The sequence below is a fragment of the Sceloporus undulatus genome, chromosome 5 (assembly GCF_019175285.1).
Source record: "Sceloporus undulatus isolate JIND9_A2432 ecotype Alabama chromosome 5, SceUnd_v1.1, whole genome shotgun sequence".
NCBI lineage: Eukaryota > Metazoa > Chordata > Lepidosauria > Squamata > Phrynosomatidae > Sceloporus > Sceloporus undulatus.
The window spans coordinates 188,165,974-188,190,075 of NC_056526.1; the positions used below are offsets into that span (position 1 = coordinate 188,165,974).

The 24,102-nt window shown below is 41.3% G+C and overlaps 1 protein-coding gene across 5 annotated transcripts in view; it reads left to right on the forward strand.

The window, feature by feature from the left end:
• Nucleotides 1-22,989, forward strand: part of PTPRA (protein tyrosine phosphatase receptor type A) — a 604,614-nt gene extending 581,625 nt beyond the window's left edge. For all 5 annotated transcript variants that reach the window (XM_042466814.1, XM_042466816.1, XM_042466813.1 and 2 more), the window contains 14 exons: nt 508-584; nt 1,255-1,291; nt 2,151-2,248; nt 2,943-3,062; nt 3,891-4,057; nt 5,132-5,267; nt 6,801-6,950; nt 7,826-7,919; nt 8,404-8,480; nt 12,430-12,564; nt 14,350-14,475; nt 15,179-15,330; nt 16,545-16,680; nt 17,311-22,989. In XM_042466814.1, the coding sequence (XP_042322748.1) occupies nt 508-584; nt 1,255-1,291; nt 2,151-2,248; nt 2,943-3,062; nt 3,891-4,057; nt 5,132-5,267; nt 6,801-6,950; nt 7,826-7,919; nt 8,404-8,480; nt 12,430-12,564; nt 14,350-14,475; nt 15,179-15,330; nt 16,545-16,680; nt 17,311-17,385 (1,580 nt within the window). In that variant the 3' untranslated portion in view covers nt 17,386-22,989. The remainder of the gene's footprint in view (nt 1-507; nt 585-1,254; nt 1,292-2,150; nt 2,249-2,942; nt 3,063-3,890; nt 4,058-5,131; nt 5,268-6,800; nt 6,951-7,825; nt 7,920-8,403; nt 8,481-12,429; nt 12,565-14,349; nt 14,476-15,178; nt 15,331-16,544; nt 16,681-17,310) is intronic.
• Nucleotides 22,990-24,102: the final 1,113 nt, after the last annotated feature.

A 24,102-nucleotide genomic window follows, 5' to 3' on the forward strand; every position in this document is an offset into this window, starting at 1 on the left:
AAGTTATTCTCTACCCTTTGCTAAAGTTCTGTGGCCTCTGTCTCATCTGTGATCAATCCCTTTCACCAACTTCGGAAAGGATAGCAAGGGATAAAAGGTGCCAGGCATTATACTATGAACATGTACTGTGCCTGGCATCTTTTATCAATTCCTATCCTATCCAAAGTTGGTGATCTGGAGAAAGGGGAAGGTAAGTTTAGGGATGAGACAACCATACTACTTCTTCTGCAAGGAGAAGAAGAATAAACTTTCCCACACCAGAGCATAAAACTATTTGTCCAAAGTTCCCCTTCCTACAGTGAGCATTTGGCAGACTTCAGAATAGAATCCCATTTCTTTAGTTTCCCTGTGATGTTTACTCAGGTCTGGATACTTTTCTGCCAAAATTCAATTTCATTTGGGATATTTCAACTTAATGGAGTCCTTCAGTTTAAAAGTTGCCATGAAATGTATGTATGTTAGTGTGTTTGTTTCAATGGGTTACTTAGTCTTTCCTTCCTTCCTTAGATGATCATTCCAGGGTTCATCTGACACCGCTTGAAGGGGTTCCAGACTCTGATTACATCAATGCCTCATTCATTAATGTAAGTATCTGTTGAGGGAATAGGAGGAGAGATGTCATTTTCTTTCCTTCCAGTTCTTGTCTCTTCCTTTAAGCTCAGTGGCTCAGATGTTCTGTATGCATGGCGAATGTCATATTAACAGAATCTGGCATTTCTTTCAAATCTTAAGAATCATTATGTTCTATGTACAGTAGAACATTCTCAGGCAATAGGTCTGGTTTGCCAGGCATTGTTACTTTACAGTTTCCCCTCCTTTCACTGTGGCCAGGATTATATTGAAACATTTACTTGTTCTGTGCCTTCAAGTCATTTCTGATTTATGGCAATACTAAGGTGAGCCTGTCATGGGGTTTTCTTACAGCAACAGCATTAGCAAGTACATTTCTATACTGCTTATCCGTGGGCTAAGCACTTCTACCATGCTGGCTCTTTGTATTGCAACATACCACTCACATAATGGCCCATTATGGAAGTGGTGTCACTTTCTCAGTTTGTGAGAAATACTTCTCTGCAAAACATTGTTTTTTAAAGAAAAGAAGGGTTGGTTTCCCCCCCCAAAAAAAGTCCAAAATGTGGGGTTGGGGAGAAGGAATAAAATCCTCTCATAATGTGTTGGGACACCCCTTCTCATCCAGAATAAGAAAATTTGGAAGCCATGCACCTCATTCCTTTCTTGTTTTTGTCTTGACAGGGGTACCAAGAGAAGAACAAGTTCATTGCAGCCCAAGGTAATTGCATTAATTTCATTTTCAATTTTGGTACTGCAGTGTCAAAAGGCTAGAAGACACTAAACTGAATAAGAGTTATCTGTAAATTTTAAGTGTTGCTTTCTTTTCAAGTTGTTTGCTATGTTTGCAGCCAACTTGAGAAATAAATTGTTTAAGTAAGTGTTTCCTTGATATTAGCAGTAGAATATTATAAGAACTGAATCATGGGGGTTCATTGAAGTTCTTTCTTTGGTCAGGAAAACTGCAGTTTAACTTCCCACGATTTATACTTGAGTGAATAGGGGATTGCCTTTCAAGTTGTGTGCCAGCCTACTGTTAGAACAGAACGAGTGTGTCTTCCAAAATCTTCTGGACTTGGGAAATGGAAGGTGGTTGATGCTCAGAAAGTTTTAAGAGGAAAGTTTGAGTATATGAAGGAGAGTGATTGCTGAAATATATTAGAAAAAGGCAAAGATTGTTACTGAAAATTGAACTGTTATATGAAACCCACTGCAAAGCTTTCACTCCATCTATGCTACAAGGTGCTACGCTTCTGAACTTCATCAGTTGAGCAGAGGTTGTAACACTTAGACTTGTGGGAGAAATGTAATATCTTTCTTTCTGTTTTCGTTTTTCTTGGGTTTGAATCCGAGAGCTTGTACTTTGCATATATAAAGGTATCCACACTTAAAGAATTTTAATAGGCAAGGCTGCAAAACATGGCTGCCTGAGAACTTTTGAGAGCAGTTGCCAGTGTGAGTGGACAATGATGAGCAGCTTCATATATTCATGAAACTGGAGGAAATTGCTAATCTTCGCTGATTTCTTTCAAATTCCATAATGTTAACTGGGTTTTTTTTGGGGGGGGGGGGTCTTTTAGGACCAAAAGAAGAAACTGTGAATGACTTCTGGAGAATGATTTGGGAGCAAAATACAGCAACAATTGTCATGGTGACCAACTTGAAAGAAAGGAAAGAGGCAAGTGAATGCCCAATACTGTAGCAACCAGATAGAGATCAGCATGAAAGCGAGATGTATGTGGAGCCAAAATGATGTGTCTATTGATGAAGTTGTGCTCCTTCACATTGGCATTGGCACACCTGTTATCTAGGAGATGCCAGAGACAATGGCACCCTTCTGTTTCATTAAGCACAATAAGTGAGGGAAAATACTTTTTTGTGGTGGAAGAAAGGGGGGAAATAAATATTTGTAAAGAAATACATATGACAGCTTTACATTTACTACTCAGCAAATGCATTTGGTTGAAAAGTATGTAGATGCTTCTAATTGTGGCACCCCCTGCAGAATCTGTCTTTCAACAAACCCAATTCCTTCTCCCATGGTCTATTTACTTACTTATTTCTTTATTTTTAAATGCCCACCATTTATCCACTGTCTCAGAAAAGAGTGTGCAGCATTTATAAAGAATAAATGTGATTAGAACAGCTAGCTATAGGTATATGTTTGGGGGAGATAAAAACTGTCCAACTGGCAAATAGAACACTACAGTCAGTTAAGCTCAAAATGTAATGCTGAATTTAAAATGTGCAATCTAAATTTTAAATTGGACTGAACAAAGTAGAAATGATTTAATTTGTTGTAAAAAAAAGAGAGAGAGAAGAAAATCAGTCCAATTTTTTAAAAATTCTTTTCTCACATGGTATCTCTGTAGTGTAAATGTGCTCAGTACTGGCCAGATCAGGGCTGCTGGACCTATGGAAACATCAGAGTATCTGTGGAAGATGTCACAGTCCTGGTTGACTACACAGTGCGGAAATTCTGCATTCAGCAGGTATTGCATTCCTTTCTCTTGGCCCACAGCAGAAACCTCTGTCTTGACTAGTGTCAGACTTACCCACTTTTAAATACATATGTGTTCATTTCAGAATGTAGAAACTTGGGATCACTAGGGTTGGGATGGTTATGTTGGGATTCAGAATCTAGGGTTGTTTTGTTGTTGTTGTTGTTCTGGATGGAATTTCTTTTTTAAAATAAAGGATAATTTGTTCATGTAGCACTTTTCTCATCTCCTCCTACTCCCAAATATTGAAGATGTACAACCCACATACAAGCTGGTCCACCTCATCTAGACATAGTCAGCATTTGACAAGCTGGATTCCATGTTGAGATAATGACATTGCTCAGCAAAGAGGAGGCACATTTTACTTTTTTTAAAAAAAGAAAGATAGATTGCACTAGGAAAAAGATTGATCTCTGCTTTTGATACCACTTTCCTGTCTGACCCCAGTCGCGCCTGTCACTAAAGTGGGTTTTGAGACAGCATGGTGTAGCAGTTTGAGTATTAGACCAGGACTCTGGGATAGTGGGATTTGGTTGCCCATTCAGCTGTGGAAACCTACTGGGTGACTTTGAATACACACTCTGAGCTTGAGAGAAGGGCATTGGCAAACCTCCTATGAATAAATCTAGGCAAGAAAACCCTAGGATAGATTTGCCATAATTCCAAGTTAACTTGAAGGCACATCACCACCATAACAACAACATTAATGCACTTCATGACAAGAGGTAATGAATGAAGAGATTCATAGTGATGATATGGTTCTGGATTTCTGATGATTAACAGTTAACATTCATTCTGTCTTCTTGCCCTTTCACTCAGGTAGGCGATGTCACCAACAAAAAGCCTCAGCGCCTGGTGACACAATTCCACTTCACTAGCTGGCCCGATTTTGGGGTCCCTTTCACTCCCATTGGGATGCTGAAGTTCCTGAAGAAAGTGAAGGCATGTAACCCCCAGTACGCAGGGCCCATCGTTGTACACTGCAGGTCAGTCTGGGATCCATCTCACAATTTCTGGCCCAGCGAGGGAGGCTGTGCTGAGATAAGTGCTTTTCCCCAGCTTCTTCAGTAAGCAGAACTACCGCTGAGAGATATCTTCCCTGTAGTCTCTTTCACCATATCCTAAGGAAGCAAGCTGCCTTGTGGCTGTCCAAGCAATAGGGGTTTTCCCCACAAGCTTAACATAATTCTCCTTCTCCTTCCCCGTTCCTTTTCTGTCAACAACAATTAAACAACAATTCTGTTAAAAAACCCAAGTAAAAACCTCAAGATGTGCCTATGAGGATTGTGGGACTGAGAGAAAGCCCTCCATTGAAGATCTTAAGCATGGGCAGATTTATATAGGGAGATATGGTCTTTTGGATTCTGTGGACCTGAGTCATTTAGTTTTTCTGGAAGCCTATTGAAAAGATATAAGTGCTTCATAAAAACAAAGCCCTAAATAAATTGTTTAACCTAGTTCAGCATAAATGCAAGAGAGCCACAGGACCTCATATCAGCCAGGAGTCAACAGACATCCTTGTAGAAGGATGAACTCCTAAAATCCCTGAAGTATGAGGGTCATAGTCAACACTATGGAAGGATATCCTTCTTTCTGGTCTAAACCATGGTGCCAGATTGGGAAACAAAGTGCTAGAATGCATTCCTACCACTTTCCTAGCTCCTCCTATTATATACTCTAGAACAGTGCTTCTCTGGCTGTCTGACATGGATGATAGCCTATTTTCTCCTCTAATGTGCTAGGGACCAGTAATGTATTTGTGTTTATCGGTTATTTCTTTCTTTCCTGGAAATTTGCCATAGACTGACAGCTGATATCTCATAGACTGGCACTGATCCATGAACCACCTCTTGGAAAGGATGAATCAGCAAACAGATACTTGAACCCAGATTTTTGATTTTCTTAATTAAACATGCACTTTGTCTGCCACCTGCATAGAGTGATACAGCAGGTGGAGTTCCCTTTGCTTAAACTGCCTGCTGGGACTGACTGACTAGAGACCCATTCTCTCTCCCTCTTCTCTCTCTCTAACTCTACATCTCTCTCTTCCCCCCGTCCAGTGCTGGTGTGGGCCGAACAGGCACTTTTATTGTCATTGACGCCATGCTGGACATGATGAACAGTGAGAGAAAGGTGGATGTTTACGGTTTTGTAAGCCGCATCCGGGCACAGCGCTGCCAGATGGTACAGACTGATGTAAGTTTCTCGTACTAGAGAATAAACTGCACCATTTGTGGACTCAAACTTGCATTTTTATTCATTCCAGTTTATTGTTTGTAAAAGCACCTAAAATAGATTATATGTGTGCATGAAAATACATAGCTTTAATTATGTGGTCTTGATGTTTTTCTCAGACATTTCAGTGGAATTTGGGGAGGATTGATTCCCCTGTGTTCTCTCCTCCCCCTCCCATAAAGAAGCCTTTTGTTTAAAGCAGTGGTTCCCAACCTGTGGGTCAGGACCCCTTTGGGGGTCGAATGACCCTTTCATAGGGGTCACCTAAGACCATCAGAAAACACATATTTGCATATAGCAATGAAAATAATTTTATGGCTGCCGGTCACCACAACATGAGGAACTATAATAAAGGGTCACGCCATTAGGAAGGTTGAGAACCACTGGTATAAAGCATTATTCTAGGCCTTTGGCCTCTTCCACTCTCTCACTTTGGCAGTTGTCAGATCATATAGCAGGGATTTAGTTTGGAGCAGAAGGCAAGGTTTGCTATCCTATCTTCTCCCACTCCTTCTGCTTTAACTTTTGCAAAGAAGCAACTATCAAACCCAAATTTTATGTTGGCTCTTGCTAATCACATGTCTGTTTGTTGATCATCGAAGCCAAAACCAAAAGTGTCTGCCCTTGGGTACCAAGTAGAACATGCCTCTTAAAATCAGAGGTGAAAAATTTTCCAACTTTGTCCTGATTTTCTGGGTTCATATACAGATACACCTCAGTTGATGAAGTAGATGTGTGCCTGGGAATTACTATACGATAGCCCTGTTTAAGTAATTGAAGGGGTGTCATATTGAGGATGGAGCAAGCTTGCTTTCTGCTGCTCCAGAGAATAGGGCCTAGACCAATGGATGCAAGCAACAGAAAAAGAGATCAACATTAGGAGGAACCTCCTGGCAGTAAGAGCTGTTTGACAGTGAAACACACTCCCTCAGACAGTGGTGGAGTCTCCTTCTTTTGAGTTTTTTAAACAGAGGCTGGAAGAACACCTGAGGCCAAAACTATCACTCAGAAACCAATTGAAATCTTGAAATATGGGGTGTTTTTTTTCTCCAGGCAATGTAACAGGACAAAATAAATGTAACACAAAAATGTTATATAGGACAAAAAAATATCTGGTGGATTTAAGGGGCAAACCACATTCAGAAGAGCTACAGGACCCAACAATATCCTTTCATTTGAGGAAGAAATTGCAACTCAGTAGGATAAAAAAAGTCATTAGTCACTGTTGGTTTTGTTCTGTTTTGTTTATCCTGTGTTCTCTAGTATGCAGTGTCTGGGTGAAACACAATTGATTCTGCAAACACAAACACTCCCTTTGTTGAGGGACATTTTTATACATCACAGTGAACTGTGATTGCAATAGGAAAAATCCAGTGTTGTTAACAGTTCAAGGGATTTTATTGTAGTACACAAGGTTAAATAGTGTCTTATTTGAATATGGAGGAAAATAATAGATTTGTCTCTGTCTCTCTCCCCCCGCCTCCGCCCTTTCAGATGCAGTATGTGTTCATCTATCAAGCTCTTTTGGAGCATTATTTGTATGGAGACACAGAACTGGAGGTGACATCACTAGAGATCCACCTCCAGAAGATTTATAACAAAATCCCAGGGACCAGCAGCAATGGATTGGAAGAAGAATTTAAGGTAGGTGGCAGCTGTAGTACATTAGTACATTTCCTGTGTTACGTCATGAGGAAGGCTTGTATCTATGAGGCATCTGTACCAATCCTGATACTGACTTTTATCCATCACAGAAAGTGAATTTATTTTCTTTTAGCCATAAGGTCATAGCATTATTTACAGAAAAGGTTCTGAAGCTGCCTTCTCATTAAATTGAAGGCATAGATTCAGCAGAGAATCATTCAATCCAGCAACATCTAGTGACCAGTGTGATTCATGCCACCTAGCATAAATCAGTGGATAGTAATGTGTGCAGACAGAACTATGGCAGTGGTGATTCGGAGACTACATAGCTGGAATTTTACATACAGTACTTGGAAGTGTATGATGCCTGTTAGGTTCTGGTATTGCTGTTTGGAAAAGGTCTGGGCCTTTCAGTCCATACGTCCTCCTTTTAGTGGTTCCTAGCCCCACACTACTTAAATCAGCCACCTGGAGCTAATTTCTTTGTATGCACTTATCTACATACAGTTTGTCTATGTGACAAACTTTTGCATAGTCTGTTAAGAATGGAAGTGAAAATAGCCTTTTATTCAGGAAGAGAGCAATCTGGATTTCTGTTGGTCTTCACAATTCTGTGATCATGGAAAGGATTGGAGGTTGTGGGGAGTGAAAAAGAGGGAGGAGCATTTCATCTCTGTAATTGTTGGCTATGATCATTTCCAACTTTTTTCCCCCCGAAAGACTTGGCGCTGGTAAAACAAGTTTGTGGTTAGATGTGCGAATTCATGTGCTGGCCCAGTGCCTTACCACACATATGTATCTCTACATTTTTTATCATCTGAATCTGCACTTAAAGTTTCTTTTGTGGCTTAAATTCTTCCCACCTCTTTCTGCAGAAACTAACCTCAATCAAAATTCAAAATGATAAGATGAGAACAGGCAACTTGCCGGCCAACATGAAGAAGAACCGGGTGCTCCAGATAATTCCATGTGAGTGTTCTGCATGGCTGAGAAAAGCCAAGCCAGAAAAAGGGCATCTTTGTTGGGGTGGCAATATCAGCATTTGGCAGAACTCTTCAAAGGAGCTTTGTATTGTCAGTAACTGGAATGGATGGAGGAAGTGAAAACATGAGTGTGTTAATGTGTAAGGTAGGGAAAAATCAAGAATTTTGTGATTTCAGTAGAATAAGCGGAAAGAAGGACGTTCATGTTACTTAACTGAATCAAGACTTCCAGTTATATGAGAATAAATGAGTTAGTTACATCCTTTCAACATTGACCTACAAAATATTTATTAATTTCAACATTGGAATGTGGGGGACCATATATATAAAGCTAGACTGGTTGAATGCTTGTAGTTGTACATTTCCCCTTTAGATATTGCTGTAGAAACTCATCTCTTCTGAGTACCAGCTGTCAGACCTAAATGCATATTGCCAAATATTTCTAAAATTGCTACCTTGTTTGCCTGTAGATGAGTTCAACCGGGTGATCATTCCAGTAAAGCGGGGTGAAGAAAACACTGATTACGTGAACGCTTCCTTTATTGACGTGAGTGGCTATTTATCCTTCTGTGACCTTCACCACTTCTCAGAGTCTGCCATAACTAACTCAGTTCAAACTTTGTCATAGAGTGAAAGATTTGGAGTTGAACCCTTTTCAAGATTTTTTGGCAACTCTCTGTCTTGTTGTGGTGAATAAAAGCTGTTTGCTGCTAAAGCTGTTGTCACCAAACAATTTTCTCATTGCATTTCTCCAGTTCATGAGTTTAAGAGAAATTTGAGGGAGAACAGTGCAAGAACATAGGTCTGTGTATAATGATGGTCAGGTCTATGGAACCAGCTAAAATCCCCTGCCCTGATTTAGCTATTCTGTTGGAGTTAATTTATGCATTCAGTAGAATTAAGTAGGAGAGCTTTCCCTGGACTATGTCACAAAAATTGCAGGTGTAGCTACAAGTTTGACAGTCCATTCAAGGCAGTATGCAGAAAATTATATACAGTACAGTGGACCCTTGTTATACACTGGGGTTTGGTTTTAAGATCCCCCATGTATGCTCAAGTCCCATTAAATATAATGACATAGCAAAATGGTGTCCCTTATACAAAATGGAAAATCAAGGTTTGATATTTGAAATTTATATTTTTTTGAACATTTTCAAACTGGATGCTTGAATCCATGTATAAAAATCAGTGTATAAGAAGGGCCAACTGTACTGTTTTCCTTAGACATACCATCTTTCTATAAGCAGGAAGGATTTTCCCCCCTAGAGTATCATTCTAACCTGGCAGACCTGAATCTGTTCTCCCAGTGTTGGGAAGATTTACTTTTGGCCTACTTTGTACTATCTTCCTATTATACAGGATGATATAGAGAATTGCTTTTCCTTAGTAAAAACAAAAACTCAAACCTAAAAACCTTTTCCATAGCTAACTTAATGATACAGTCCATCTGTGTTTTTGCCCATTCCCTTTCACTTCAGTGGACTTTATGCAGAAGACATTTCAATGATAAGGAAGGCGTTGTTGCTGTGGATACCTGATTTTTATTAGAAGTGTATGGAAATGAGGTTTCTTAGCTCTGCTCGTGGTTTTGAAAATACAGTCTGTCTTATTAGCCCAATTTGTTTGAAAAAGACAGAAGAGTTATCTACCCCCTTCACATACATTATTTCCCTGCAATCTGAGTGCCTTTATAAAAGAGGTGAGCAGATAGGTAGGGTGGAAATTTTAATCCATATTTGTGGTAATGTGTAAATAATAGGGCTGCTTATTCTAGAGTGATTTGGATTGGAGTAAGTGTGTAATCATCCCTGTGTTGTGCCAATCTGCACAGCTGTTGAATACAGCATCAACACACAATATGTGTTGGAATCCTTACTTCCTGATTTGCTTTCCAAGAATCTAAATCAATTTATCTGAGTATTCAATATCCCATCAGCTGACCACATTCCAAATGGTATCACTGCTTTTCCTTTGTATCAATTTCTGAAGTAGATGGAGAGAAAAAAAAAAGAAAGCTGTATCCTCAAAAATGAAACTATTTATTTATAGCCTGCCCAATCACTAGGAATCCGGACGGGTTACAACAGTAAAAATACATTACAATAAAATATTAAATGGTCCCTTCCCAACCCCCTCCCCAATATTAAAACTAGAATTAAACAATCAGAGTTTAAAAACAATAAAATGCAATACAGCATTAGGTTAAAATTAAAAGCAATTTGGTGGGTGGAAAGACATACATCAGAAAATTGAGATCATATTCATAAACCTACACAAGGGAGGAAGCTAGAGTTAACTAGGTTGGGAAGGCCTGCCAAAAGAGATCCATTTTAAGAGCCTTTTTGAAGTCTGTAAGAGTGGAGATATGGCAGATTTCTTCTGGCAGGTCGTTCCACAACTTCGGTGCAGCAGCAGAGAAGACCCTTTGGGTGACAGACGTTAGCCTAGCTTTTTTTGGCTGAAGTAAGTTCTTACTTGAGGACCTCAATGTGCAGGACAGAGAGTATGGAAGAAGGTGTTCCCTTAAGTATTCTAGACCCAAGCCATGTAGTACTTTAAAGGTAATCACCAACACTTTGTACCTTGCCTGGAAACTGATTGGCAGCCAATGAAGGGACTTCAGAACATGTGTTGTATGATCGTTCCAAGAAGTACCTGTGATTAGTCTTGCTGCCATGTTTTGTACCATCTTGAGTTTCCGAACTTGGCAAAGAGGTAGCCCCAAGTAAAGCACATTACAGAAGTCCAATGGAGAGGTTACCAGTGCATGTACTACTGTTTCAAGGTCCTCTGGCTCCGGGAAGGGGCACAGCTGGCGTATCAGCCGAAGCTGGTAGCAAGTGCTCCTGACTGTCGCATCCACCTGCACTGACAGCTGGAGCAAAGAGTCAAGGATCACCCCCAAGCTGCGGACAGAGTCCTTCAGGGGAAGTGTGACCCTGTCTAGAACTGGCTGACATAACTCCATACCTGGGTTTGGGTTTCCAGTAGCAAGTATCTCCGTCTTACCTTGAGTCAGTTTTCCCCTATCCAATCCATTACTGCCCCAAGACAGGCATTCAGAGGAGAGATGCCATCCTTAGTCACTGCATCAGTCAGAGACATAGAAAAATATATTTGGGTGTCATCAGCGTACTGATAACACCCCACCCCATGACTCTGGATGATCTCACACAGCGGCTTCATGTAAATGTTAAACAGCATGGGAGATAGGATGGCGCCCTGGAGGATGCCAAATTTTAGCTCTCTTTTAGAGGAGGAACTGTCTCCCAGCGCCAGCATCTGGAATCTTCCTGAGAGGTAGGAACGGAACCACTATAAAGCAGTGCCTCCGATACCCAACTCCTCCAGGCGTTCCAAAAGGATACTATGGTCGATGATATCGAAGGCCACTGAGAGGTCCAAGAGCACCAACAGGGTCACACTTCCCCAGTCGATGCCCAGATGGAGATCATCGACTAAAGCGACCATGGCAATCTCAACTCCATATCCCATCCTGAACCCGGTTTGAAATAGATCCAGAAAATCAATTTCCTCCAAGACAGCTTGTAGTTGATTGGCAGCTGCCCTCTCAATCACCTTGCTCAAGAATGGTAACAAAGAGACTGGCCTATAGTTGTATCTATTGAGGGGGTCCAGGGATGGTTTCTTTAACAATGATCTAACCACTGCCTCTTTAAGGCAAGAAGGCAGGGTGCCCTCCCTGAAAGATGTATTGATTATATTTGCCAAGATCGGCCTGACTGTGTCCCCCCTTGAATGGCCAGCCAAGTTGGGCAAGAGTTGAGAGGGCAAGTCGTCTTTTTCATACTACTAAGGAGCTTGTCCACATCATCAGTACTTACTGACTCAAATTGATCCAGTCTGACGGTAATGGCGGAGGCACTGGATGCCTCTCTAATTGCTTCAGTCTCAAGGTTGGCATCCAAGTCAGCTCTTATCCAAATGATTTTATCTGTGAAATACTCATTGAAGGCATCACAGCTGGCTTTAGTTGGATCTAATAGAGGTTTCTGGGTGGGGGATGGTTGAGTTAATTGCCTCACCACCCTGAACAGCTCACAAATGCGATAGATGCAGAATAGAAAGATTTCTTAGCTGGCATCTATCGCCACTTGATAGGACCTAAGGAAGATATGAGTTGAGATTTCTGCCAATCGCGCTCTAGTTGTTGTCCCCCTTCATTTGTTTAAGATCTTCGGTTAGCCAAGGATTGCGGCTTTGAGCAGGTTGGAAAGGACACTTGGGAGCGATCGTGTCTGTGGCTCTGGTAAGATTGTTATTCCACATCTTAACCTGAGCTTCGACAGAATCACTGGCATTGCCAACCATAAGACCCCCTAGGGCTTCTTGGAACCTAGTGGGTTCCATCAGCCTTCGAGGACGGACCATTCTAACAGTGATCTCTGTTAAGCTAAGCAATAGCTGTTCTGGTTTTTTGGTGTTTTCATTGTTGTTGCATCCTGTATCCCAGTAACCAAGTCTTGAAATTCCAGGGCTATCGTCAGAAGGACTCCTACATAGCCAGTCAAGGTCCACTCCAGCACACAATAGAGGACTTCTGGCGGATGATCTGGGAATGGAAATCCTGTTCCATTGTTATGTTGACTGAACTGGAAGAAAGGGGTCAGGTGAGCAATCTAGAAAATTGGGGAAGCAACTGGCTTTCAGGGTGCAGTTCTGATGATTTAGCCCCTTAAGGTGTCTTGAAGGAAACCATATAAAAGCTTACATTTAATAACTTGATAAATTACATTCCAAAGTGCTAAGCAATTCATTATATACCCAGGCCTGAATGTCAATCCCATGGGATTTCTGAATTCCCAAAGTTTCATTCTTGCTCAGCACTGGAGTTGCTATATTTGTTGAATGAAGGGTAGAGAGCTTACAGCCCTCCAAACGTTGTTGCACACCACCTTCATTTTGACCTATCCTGTGTAATCCGTGATCAAGGATGATGGGATTGTAGTCCAACAACATCTAGAGAGGCAAAGGTTTCTTTCCACTGCTTAATGGATAGGAGGCACCTGGTAACAAAAAATATAGCCCTGTACTGCCCTTGGAGGGCACAGCTGGCACATACTTTGTCTACATAAGGTCTTGACTTCGGTTCCTAGAATCCTTACTAAAAATAATTCCAGGTAGCAGGCGTGAGAAAGATCTGAGATGTTGAAGTGTATGTAGATACTGTAAGGATGAATGGACCAGGGGTCCAACAAGTAAACAAGGCAGCTTGATAAGTTCATAATATCTTTTCAGCCAGCGGGAGCTTAAATGGGGGTAAGTACTGCATACAGTTAATAGACCTCTGAGGGCTTAGGTCCACCCTCCAGATCTTTGTTTTCAACTTCACTATATGGCCAAGACTTTTTAAAATGAGTCAGTAACCTTCTCAGAATTGTTACATGCAGTAATAGGGAAGAGTTTGCTGTGAAAGGACAGGTTTTGTTAGTTAGGCCAAAGAACTGGGTTGTATATACACTTAGGAAACTCCATCTACTTGCTAGAGCCTAACACTAAAGCAGATATGGGAAACCTCTGGTCTGTGGGCCACATATGACCTGTGGGGCTTTCCCACTCAGCCTGCCAATTTCTTTCTCAGACTCTACCTTCTGTCCCCAGGGTGGGGAAATCTCTTGGCCTCAGATCAGCAGCAGCTGAGCTGTTCCCTCCTCAGTACCAACAATGGCTTCTTTTCCCAACTCTGAGTAGGGGTAATAGTTCTTCCTCCTGGCCTCCCCAATCCTTAACTGTTATATATAGAAAGGGGCTCTGTGAATATGTTAGAGAACAGAGTGGCCATGGCACTACTGTCTTGCGTCTCTGGAAGTTTTCTTGATGGAACTCTAGAAGAGAGAGGTTCTCCTCCCATTCCTGTACTAGAAGATGGCATCAGTACAGTTTCGAAATGCCATCATCTGGATAATCTTACTAGCCAAAAATCTCATCAACAAATATTGTTGGCCAGGAAAATAATTAGTGTGAGACTTTCCCCCCACCCGCAAAATTGTCCATATATGTGGAGGCAAATGTTAAGGGGAGGATCCAAGAAAGAAAAGAAGTCAAGGGCACACCTGAGTAATTTTTTGATCCCCAAGCATTAACATAATAGTCAGGGAAACCTAAATTGTGACTTTAGAATAAGAGATGGGAATTTTTCTGTCTTGTTAATCCACTCAAAGTGTCTGGCCTTGTATATATTTGGCAAGCAGTTGGTGTGGGATTTAAACCAGTTCAAATTTGGTCCACATTTTTAGTCAGGTTTTGTTTTTTGTTTGTTTTTGCTAGTAAAGTTTCCCATTCTGAAAGAAGTGGGGCTCGTAAGAAAGGAAGTCAGGAAGATCTTGTGCTTTGTCTTCTAGCAGTTAATGGATCTTTGTTACCCTTCTTAACCTATCAATTTTCTGCCTGATTAGGAAAAGTGTGCCCAGTATTGGCCTTCTGATGGGTCTGTGTCCTATGTTGATATTACTGTGGAGCTGAAGAAAGAGGAGGAGTGTGAAAGCTACACAGTGCGGGACCTTCTAGTGACGAATACGAGGGTAAGTGTTGGGAGACCACATTGAGGTGTGCTGGGGTTAAGTAAAAATGATGATGGTTCTTGATACTCCAGGATGTGTGATTCTGCTCTTCACTGTCATGCTCCCCTAATACTGCTTCTTCCATTTTGGTACTCATCCGCCGTACAGCATTTGTAGTATCCTTTTCTTGGCTATTTACCATGTACAAGGCAGTTCCCTTATGTGTGTTCTGCGCTTTAAAAACCCCACACTTGTAAAATTATGGGATAATTGCCATTGATGCAATCATTTTGTTTCCCACTATTCAGGAGAAATTGAGTAGTTCATATGACTATAGCTCATAGGGCTTGTCTCCCAGTCTCTTCCAGTCACCATTCCCTTTAGGTCCATCTATTCAAGGAGTATCTGTACCCCATAGGCAAGCACTTCCCTTACTATATATTCCAGTTCTTATACTTGGACAACATTCCATGGTTTCTTGCCCCTGTTTGTATTGATAATGCATCTCAGTATGATAGCAGCTTTACAACTGCCTTTCTTACAAGGAAAGAACATTGTACAGAATGTAGTTGAGGGGGGGAAATGAGATATAGCTGCTACTAGTAGACCATGAGCCTACTGATCTGTTTCCTTTGGGTCTAGAGTAATGGGGTTTAGGGGATGAGTATATGTCTCAATTTCATATGTAGTCTTTTCTGAATGTTTTTAAATATTGTCTGACTAGGAAAACAAAAGCCGACAGATCCGGCAGTTCCACTTCCATGGGTGGCCAGAGGTTGGCATCCCCACCGACGGGAAAGGAATGATCAACATTATTGCAGCTGTGCAGAAGCAACAGCAACAGTCTGGAAACCATCCAATCACTGTGCACTGCAGGTAACTAAACAGACTATGCACAACCCCACCTGAGTTACTGGCCCATTATCATCCACATTTCCACGAAGTGGGAAGTGGCAAGACTCACTCTACTAGAAGTATTTGGAGTGGCAAGGAGTATATTATGTGAAGATGCCACCAGCTTCGTGAGGTCATTTTGCATTTTCTCTCAAGGTTTGTAAAGAAACCCTGAATAGCATTATTGGTTTATTTACTTTAGCTATTTTTCAGCATCAGAATACTGCTCAATAACTAAAAATTTCAGTACATCTAAAAATTAAATATAGCAATAGCAAGCAATAGCAAGTACCTTTCTATACCTCTTATCCGTGCACTTAAGCATTCCCGAAGCGGTTTATAATGTGTAAGCTAATTATCCCCAACAAGCTGGGTACTCATTTTAGCAACCTTGGAAGGATATAAGTCTGAGTCAAGCTTGAACCCTTGGCTGGTATTGTACTTGCAACCTTGTGGTTAGTGAGTGAGTGGCTGCAGTATAGGCATTTAACCATTTTGCCACTAGGACTCGATAAAAATATAAAATAAAACTCAAAATAAATAAAAGTAGAAGAGGCAAATGTGTTGGAAACATTGTAGGATTGCAAAGTAAAACATGTGGGGAATTTTTTTAAAGTCCTCATTTGGGCACCAAGAGTCTACAAAACAGAGGACAGGAAAGGCTTGCAGTTGACTAAAGAAGGCAAGACTGCATTTGCTCCACCATCACAGGCCCATTTGATGAGGAGATGGGAGAGAGCCTTCTCACTGGTTGCTTCCACACTGTGGGAATTCCCTTCCATGGGGGGCCTAGGCTGATCCCCTCCCTGCATTCCCTTTTGCCGGTCAACAAAGACCTTCTTGCCCAGGCAGACTGAGAGAAAGGCAATGTAACAGACATAGAAGCATAAATAAATAGTTTACTATGACTCCCAGTAGGCAGTTATCAATGCTTATCTGTCCATATTGTATTTTATTTTATTTTTGATAGGGTATGTAAGATTATGGTTCAATAATCAGTTTTGACCTAACCTTTCTATCCTTAAATGGAACAGCATTTTCACCGGCTCATTTAAGAGACTTTCTCACATGAAAGAGCTTTAACTCCATTGTGGCTCCCATGTGGAATTGAACAATTCTTCCATCTGTAGCTGGGATCACTTGAGTGATGAGAAAGACTTTGTTGCTCATTTACTTTCTTTGTCTTTCCCCCCCAGCGCTGGAGCAGGACGAACAGGCACCTTCTGTGCTCTGGGCACTGTCTTAGAAAGAGTCAAGGCTGAAGGGATTCTGGATGTCTTTCAGACGGTGAAGAGCTTGAGGTTACAGAGGCCACACATGGTCCAAACACTGGTAGGCTTTAACCCCAAAAAGAGAGTATGAGTGGGGTTTGCTTTGTAGTATAATTCTGTCCTGTAGGCACTAGGTGAGCCTTCTTCACATGTATCGTGTCTCTTTCTTCATACATTCTTCCTGTAGCAAAGGGAGGAAATGGGATGGAGAACCTTCTGTCATACTAGGACCTTGCAGACTGACATCCATCATATCACAACCTGAAGAGGGACTGTCCGATACCTAAGCCCATCCATCTTTATGGCTAGAATCAATTAACAATATGACACATCATCAGTTAGAGAAGGAGAAAAAACACAGGTCAGGGGGAGGGAAACCCAGGATATTTCCCAGTAGAGTTTGAATGCAAACCTGGGATACAGGTAAAATTCAAAAGAAAAAAAACCCTGGAAATTCTTGTTACTTCCAGAGACTTTTTATCTTTTCAGATTCTGAATGAGCCCAGTGTTGGGTCCCATTTCAGGAGAAAGACGAGATACAAATGGAATAAATAGGAAGTGTTAAATACATACATACAGTTTTAGTTATTCTGTTTAACAGGCAGATGGGTATATTGCATTCCAGTGTGTTTGATAAATGACAATTAATTCTTTCACTAATTTGGTCCTTTCTCTTCTGTCTAATCCCCAGGAACAGTACGAATTCTGTTACAAGGTGGTTCAGGAATATATTGACGCCTTTTCAGATTACGCCAACTTCAAGTGAATGCGAACATCACTCAACAGAAGAGTTGCCTTCTTTAATACTTTGTAATATTCTGTTTGTTAATATCCCCTGCCCCCCTCCCCCCAAAGTGTATATATCTTAACCGTTCTAGAGGGTTGGTACCATAAGATTCCTATTAGCTGGAGATTTTATATGTAGCAAAAGTGTTAGAAAGAGATTGTAGGCACTTTTTTTCCAATGTTTTATTGGGGAATTAAATAGCGTGATATTTGGATTAATATTGTCAAATCTCTCTCCTGGAGAGTTGATGCAAGCTGTTTTTGTTTTGTAAATCTAATTTTTTTTTTCCTTGAGGGAGTAAAGCCTTTTTTAAAAAACCAAATGCGATTGTTCATATCAGCTGTTTCTTTTTTTTTAATGGCTCATGAATGCTATTTTTAAGACAAGCACCACCACCCCCAGCCCATGGAAAAGTGGTTTAATATTTTCCAGTTTGTTTGCTTTATAAGTATATTTATCAGAGGTTTTGAATAAGAGGAGGAAAGTTGTCTCTATTGCCTTTCTTCCAGTATCTCTGCACACAGACAGTTCCTCCCCATTTCAAAAGATGTGGCACCCACTCTGTACTAGAGCCCCATGAGGTTCTGGGTGTTAAGCGGGTGTCCAAACAACCAACTCCTGTAGATGGAGGACACAGTATTAGGATTTCCTATTGTGGAGGAGAGCTTGGTCAGTCTTCGCTCAGCCACAAAGATTATTTTGAGTGTTTTATGAATAACAAAGCCACGCATCACTTTGATGCTTCGCTTACTCTCTGTTTTTACCAGCAGCTTTTCTAATGGCACTCTCCAGTGCCTAAGTCCAGCTAAGCTGCTTCCTGCTTTGTCCATCTGCTTAATAACTAAGTTGTATCTATTTCAGTTGTTTTGCTGTCCCTCTGTCTGTTCCCTTGGACCTCAGCTAGCACTGAGGCCACATGTAATGTTCAGTAGACATCTCCTACCAAGAAGGGCAACAGATCTTCCTCCATATTTCCTGTGATGCTCAAGCAACTATACCCATATCATTCCACAGTGCATTTCCTTCCAGATGTGAATTGTTTGCTGCCAGACATAGAAATACAATGCTTAAAGCTACCTGAATGTGCTGAGAGGAACTTGACAAGAGTTGCCATTTTTCATATTCAAAATTCACAAAACAGTGGTACTTTATTAGGCCAACCAAAATGCACAAAAAACAACTTGCAAGCTTTTGAAGCTCCACTGGCTTCTTCATCAGGCAAATGTGTTAAAAATCATACAGGAGTGGGGGAATTAAGCTGATGTTAGTCCCAAGTCTGCATTTTGTCAAGATGTGACTGTTCCCAGTTCAGATGATTTTGGAGGGACATTCATGCAGGCAGGACCCCTCCTCCTTCTGGCCATTTGTTAGAAAAATATTTTACATTTGTTTACCTTTTACAAAGGTAAAGCATTTTTCTTTTTAAAAATGGACTACATTTGGCATGTTTTAACAAAACAGCATCTAAAAATTGTTTCCTAATGCAAAAAACATGGAGGGTATCTTTAGAAATTCAGTTCTCTCTGCCTAACAAAGGAGCTTGTAGCCTCACAAAGATCGGGGGCAACTTGGATCTCAAGAGGAGTAACTCTTTTTGTTTTGCTAGGGAACTTAAAAATATATATATTTTCCTGGAATAACCAGATGGACAGAAGGAGACGGGGACTGCCTGAATGAATGACAGAGAACCAGTCAGGACAACTAGAGTGGCCAGACAGAGGACTCTCTCAGGGTTGAGTCCCAGTTCCTTCCTGACTGAGACCAAGTTCTTTCCTGACTGGTTTACAGAGTCTTTACAGGTGTGGCAAGCAGGACATTTCTGAGATGGAGAACAACCTCACCAAGCTCTTCAGAATTGCTCTATAGAAGGAAAGATCCAGGCAAGCTGGGGAAAGGCCACTGAGAAAGCCTGCTAAAGAGCTCATCCTTGACCTCCTCTCCCTGAGAAAGACTTTACTTCCTGGGAAGGTTTTTGGCTGCCTCTTACTTCTCCGTCCTTGTGTCCTTCTATAGCAGCTTTCCAAGGATGGGGTAAATACAATATCCTGTCCACACACTGTCTCCTCCTTTCATGACTCTCCCTATGACTGGCAGACTGTACAGCCACCAGTATTCTTCTCATTCCTGGTCAGAACAGCAGCTGACAGCCTCCCCAGCTTGTCAGAAGAAGGGAGAGGAAGTATAATGGTCCCTGATGTCCCCTTCATCATCTTCATTTCTTTTTCTCTTTCCCTTGCCTCCTATTTGACAGCTCTGATTCACAGCTATACCACTCCTCTCACTTATACTAATACAGTATAAACCACACCTTGAAGCCCTCCTTTCCCCTCCAGATCAGAGGTTAGAGGCAGTCCTCCAGATGATGCTGAACTAAAGTCCCTGTAGCCTTAGCCAACATAACTGATAGTGAAGAATTGTGGGAGTTGCAGTATGATGTCATCTGGAGTACCACGTGGTTCTTATCTTTGCTGTAGGTGTTTGGGAGAGGCACAGTCTGCTGGAACCTTCCGTGCAAAGTCCTTTAATATTAAATGGAAATAGGGCACAATCCTGCTATTCATGTTGTTGGATAGGGCCCTGGTTTCTTCATCTTTGGAGGAATGGGTTGGGTAGGAGGGAGATTTAAAAATCTTTGCAAAACAAATCTGCTTTATTTCCAACACATGATAGTTTCTGTGCCCCTTTCTGCATTCTTGCTTGGTCCTCTTCTCTCCACACACCCCTTTTGTAAGAACAACTTTATATGTGTGTGTTTAATTCACTTTACTTCCATCTCCTTTTTGAACTGCTTGGCCAGAAGCTCACTGTAGAAAGGACATGAATTTCAGATCAGAAAGATGGAAGAAGGGATAAAGAACACCCATGATTTGGAGGCAGGTGCCTCGGTGGCAGTGATGGACTAGTAGAGAGATCACTTGCCATCCTCCTGAACCTGTATGTTAATATATCACCTAGGGATATGGGCATATATGAGACAGATTGACATGGTACAGATCTTGATAATATATGAGTAGCCATTACCTTCCTGGCATGTGAGGAGTCTGGTTGTAGGAATTTAGCTCCAGGATTATCCTGAGTATCTCACATTTTTCTTGTCAGCTTGAGTCAACATGAATGACTATACACAGATGCAGGTTGGAATGACAGTTTAACATACATAGTCTACCAATGTTAATAGCTTGTCTCTGACAGAGAGTTGCATGTGCCATAGACCTAAAAAGAAAATGCAGGCAATCCCAGGTGAACTTGGGAGATATGTTTGTCCACAACTAACACTCTTCCATCTGCAAACCATGCAGGATATTATTTTAAAAATAAATACATTAGCATACTCAGCTCTTAACAACTCACAAATTTATCAATATGTTGCTGAAACTAGATGTGTCTAATTGTTTTGAACCTAGACAAAATATGCCAGATACATTTGAACACCTAAGAGGAGTCGTACTGAATCAGACAAAAGGTCTACTTCACAGCCTCTAATACTAAAGGTTATTTATAGCCATTAGCCCATTCATGCCATGAAAAATATCTGATGGACAAATTTAACAGAGAGCAGGTGGGTTATTCCTGTTTTTAGCAATGCCAGTGCACCTGAGAGTGAAGGAATAAGGGGAAATCTATGCAGTTTGAACCATTGTGGAAGTTAGGGAAGTTAGCAGTGGCTATGAATCAGATTGACTAAATATCACGTTCAGTGTTGGAGGGAGTGTGCCTTTGTAAAAACAGTTTCTGGGATACATCAGACCAAAGGTGCCGTTGCATCCACGTTCTCCTGGTGAGCTTTTCATAGGAACAAAATGTTGGTCTAGGTTACCCTATAGCAGGATTCTTTTGTTTTTAGCCTGAACAATGCCAGGAAACCTGTATGTCACACAGGCTGTTGGTGTTTACCAGGGCCACCCTTCTTCTAAAGTTGCATGATCAACTCTGTACCCTCCCCAGGTGTATGATAAATATTGACTATCTGTTAAACCTGCTGGTGTCTTCTGATGATAGGACTTCGCTACTCCTCTCAAAACTCTGGTCTGTGCCTGTTTTGAAATGTGCTTAGCTGTCAGATCAAACAAGAGTTTGCCTGCAAGCGAATAAATCTTGCCCATCGATTCAATCGTCCTCACGAAAGACACCATGAGAGCCAAATTTTAGCTGTATCCACCCTTGCCAAAGAATGCTGAGTCTGCAACAGAGTCCTGTTGCCAAGGATAGGGCCCATGTAATTTTCTTAAGCAGGCCGGACTTACCCAAGACTGGCTGTGACCCCAAGCAGTGTCAAGTGCCTTTGTATGTGTAGGTGGGTGTGTGGTTCCATGTACTCTGTAAATTCTCTTGTGCCCAGCACTCAGCAGCTCCTATGATTAGTTGCCTAAGAGCCATTTTGAGGGAGCAAGCTGAATTGTGCAAGTAGGGAGAGAAGTGGCCACATCCACAACCAGTCTGATTCCCCTTGATTTCTTACTATAGTATCAGATTGAATTGAACATGTGCAGCCTTATTACACATAAACAGAACCAGAGTGATTGCCTTCTTAGATCCCAGTTCATATTGCCAGTCAGTGTAGTTGCTTTTCCTTTGGTTAGTGTCCGTGTAAAGGAAGCCTCCCATGTGGTTCTTCCAAGAAGGCAAACATCAGTTGTATGCTCTGTTAAGTAATCAATAAGAGGAATTGTTTCATACATTAGCAAAAGGAAAAAGATAAGTTTAGTGTTCATGAGGTCACAGGTCCATTCTTTGGCACACTGTCATCTTGGGCACCAGGCCTGGGCTCCAGGAATTACTGCCAATCAGAGTAGTTATGCTGAATGCTTACTCTGTAAGCATTTTAAGAAGTGGGATTATATCCACTGCAGCTCATGCAAAAGTAAAAACCAGTCAGTCTTAAAGGTGCTGCTACATTCCTTCCCCCCATCCTCCTTTCCCCTTCTTCCTCTTTATGCTGCAAGATACTAACCAAGGCTGCTACTTCAAAAACTACCAGGCTGGATGTGTCACTGATAAGACTTGCACAGTGTAAGTCAAGTTGACATATTCAACAATAAAATCCACAAGCTGTAAGCGAGGTGGAGGGTGGGGGGTGGGATATATATAAAAGAGGTTTTGTGACAGAGATGTCTTCTTACACCAGGCCCAGTGGTGCAACTCTTATCAGCTAGCACTATCCTCACCTTCATTCTATAACCTGGGACAAATCCTTGCCAGGTTATCCTTCTGCCCAGTATAAACGTCTGCCCATAATGAAGCTACGCAGTTAAGCAAAAGTGTGTTTTGTGTATTGTACGCTACCTAAACTGAACCTTCTGTTCTTTTGTTTGAGCAATGGTGTTGCAGTTACAAGTGAGCACAGTTGGTGTTTTCGCTTGAGAGGCAAAGCCTCACGTGCCAAAAAACGACTCGCTCACCCCCGCCTGCACTTCCCTGCGGATCTGCCACTTGAATATAACAGGGCTGCCAGCGCAGTCCCAGACAAAGCTGCTTCTCCCTTCTGTTTGTTTCAGTAGCTGTAACTCCATTCTGCCTCATTCTGAATGTCTTAATATCATGTATTTATTTTTTGTTGACCAAGTAAATGCTTTTCTTTTTTTTTAAAGTTGCCCGACTATTTTTTCTACCACGGAGTTAAGTTTAATCAGGGGGGGGGGGGGGTGTTGAGAAAGTGGCAAGGTACATGGGTTGAAGAACTTGCTTGTAAGAATATATGAGATAATTAACTCACTCCCCCTTGAAAACACATAATTCTAGTTTCATATGTGATGGAGGGGAGAAGCCCAGAACAATACCCACTAGTTCTTAGGTGCCAAATTATCCTTTTGGACTTTGCAAGGGCTTTCTATGAGACCAAGCATGGTGCAGTGGTTTAAATGTTGGATGAGGATTCCAGGGCATAGTTTCCAGACCCTTCACTATTTTGGTTTTCCTCTTCTGGACATGCTCCAGCTTTTCAACATCCTTTTTGAATCATGGTGCCCAGAACTGACCACAGTATTCCAGGTAAGGCCTGACCAAAGCAGAATAGAGTGACATTATTATTTCCCTAGATCTAGACACTATACTTCTTTTGATGCAGCCTAAAATTGCATTGGGTTCAGCCAGTCAACCCATTACAAATCTATGTAACAGTTACCTTGTCTAGCCCACATTTTATAAGCTTCTTTGCAAGAATGTCTTGGGGAACCTTGCCAACCTGGCAATTAATTTAGGTGTTGTAAAAGGCAAAATGTGCCAACGACAGCCAATTTCAAATTGTTTTAACTTCATTGGGGAGTGAATCCTAGTTGGTGTGCTCCCTCTGAATGCAGCAGAATTTAGCATCTTTGAATCAAAAGAAATAACCATGCAACAAAATTTAGCAAAATCCCAAATAAACATATTGTAGTGATAACTTATATTAGGCCAACCAAAAGGTTCAAAATCATTACACAAGCTTTGAAAGCACACTGTGTCTGTGTCAGGCATGGATGTTAAAACTTCTTTTAGGGGAAGAAATGTGATCATGAAGGGCTTTCCAAAGAAAATATTTCTTGTACTTCCTCACTTTGGTGATTATTCCTCTGTGTCCTTGAGAGGAGTCAACCTAATATGGGTTGAGTCTCCATCCTAAACACTTGGGACCAGAGTGTTTTGGATTTCGCTGTTTTTCAGATTTGGAATACTTTCATATACATAATGAGATATCTTGGAGATGGGACCCAAGTCTAA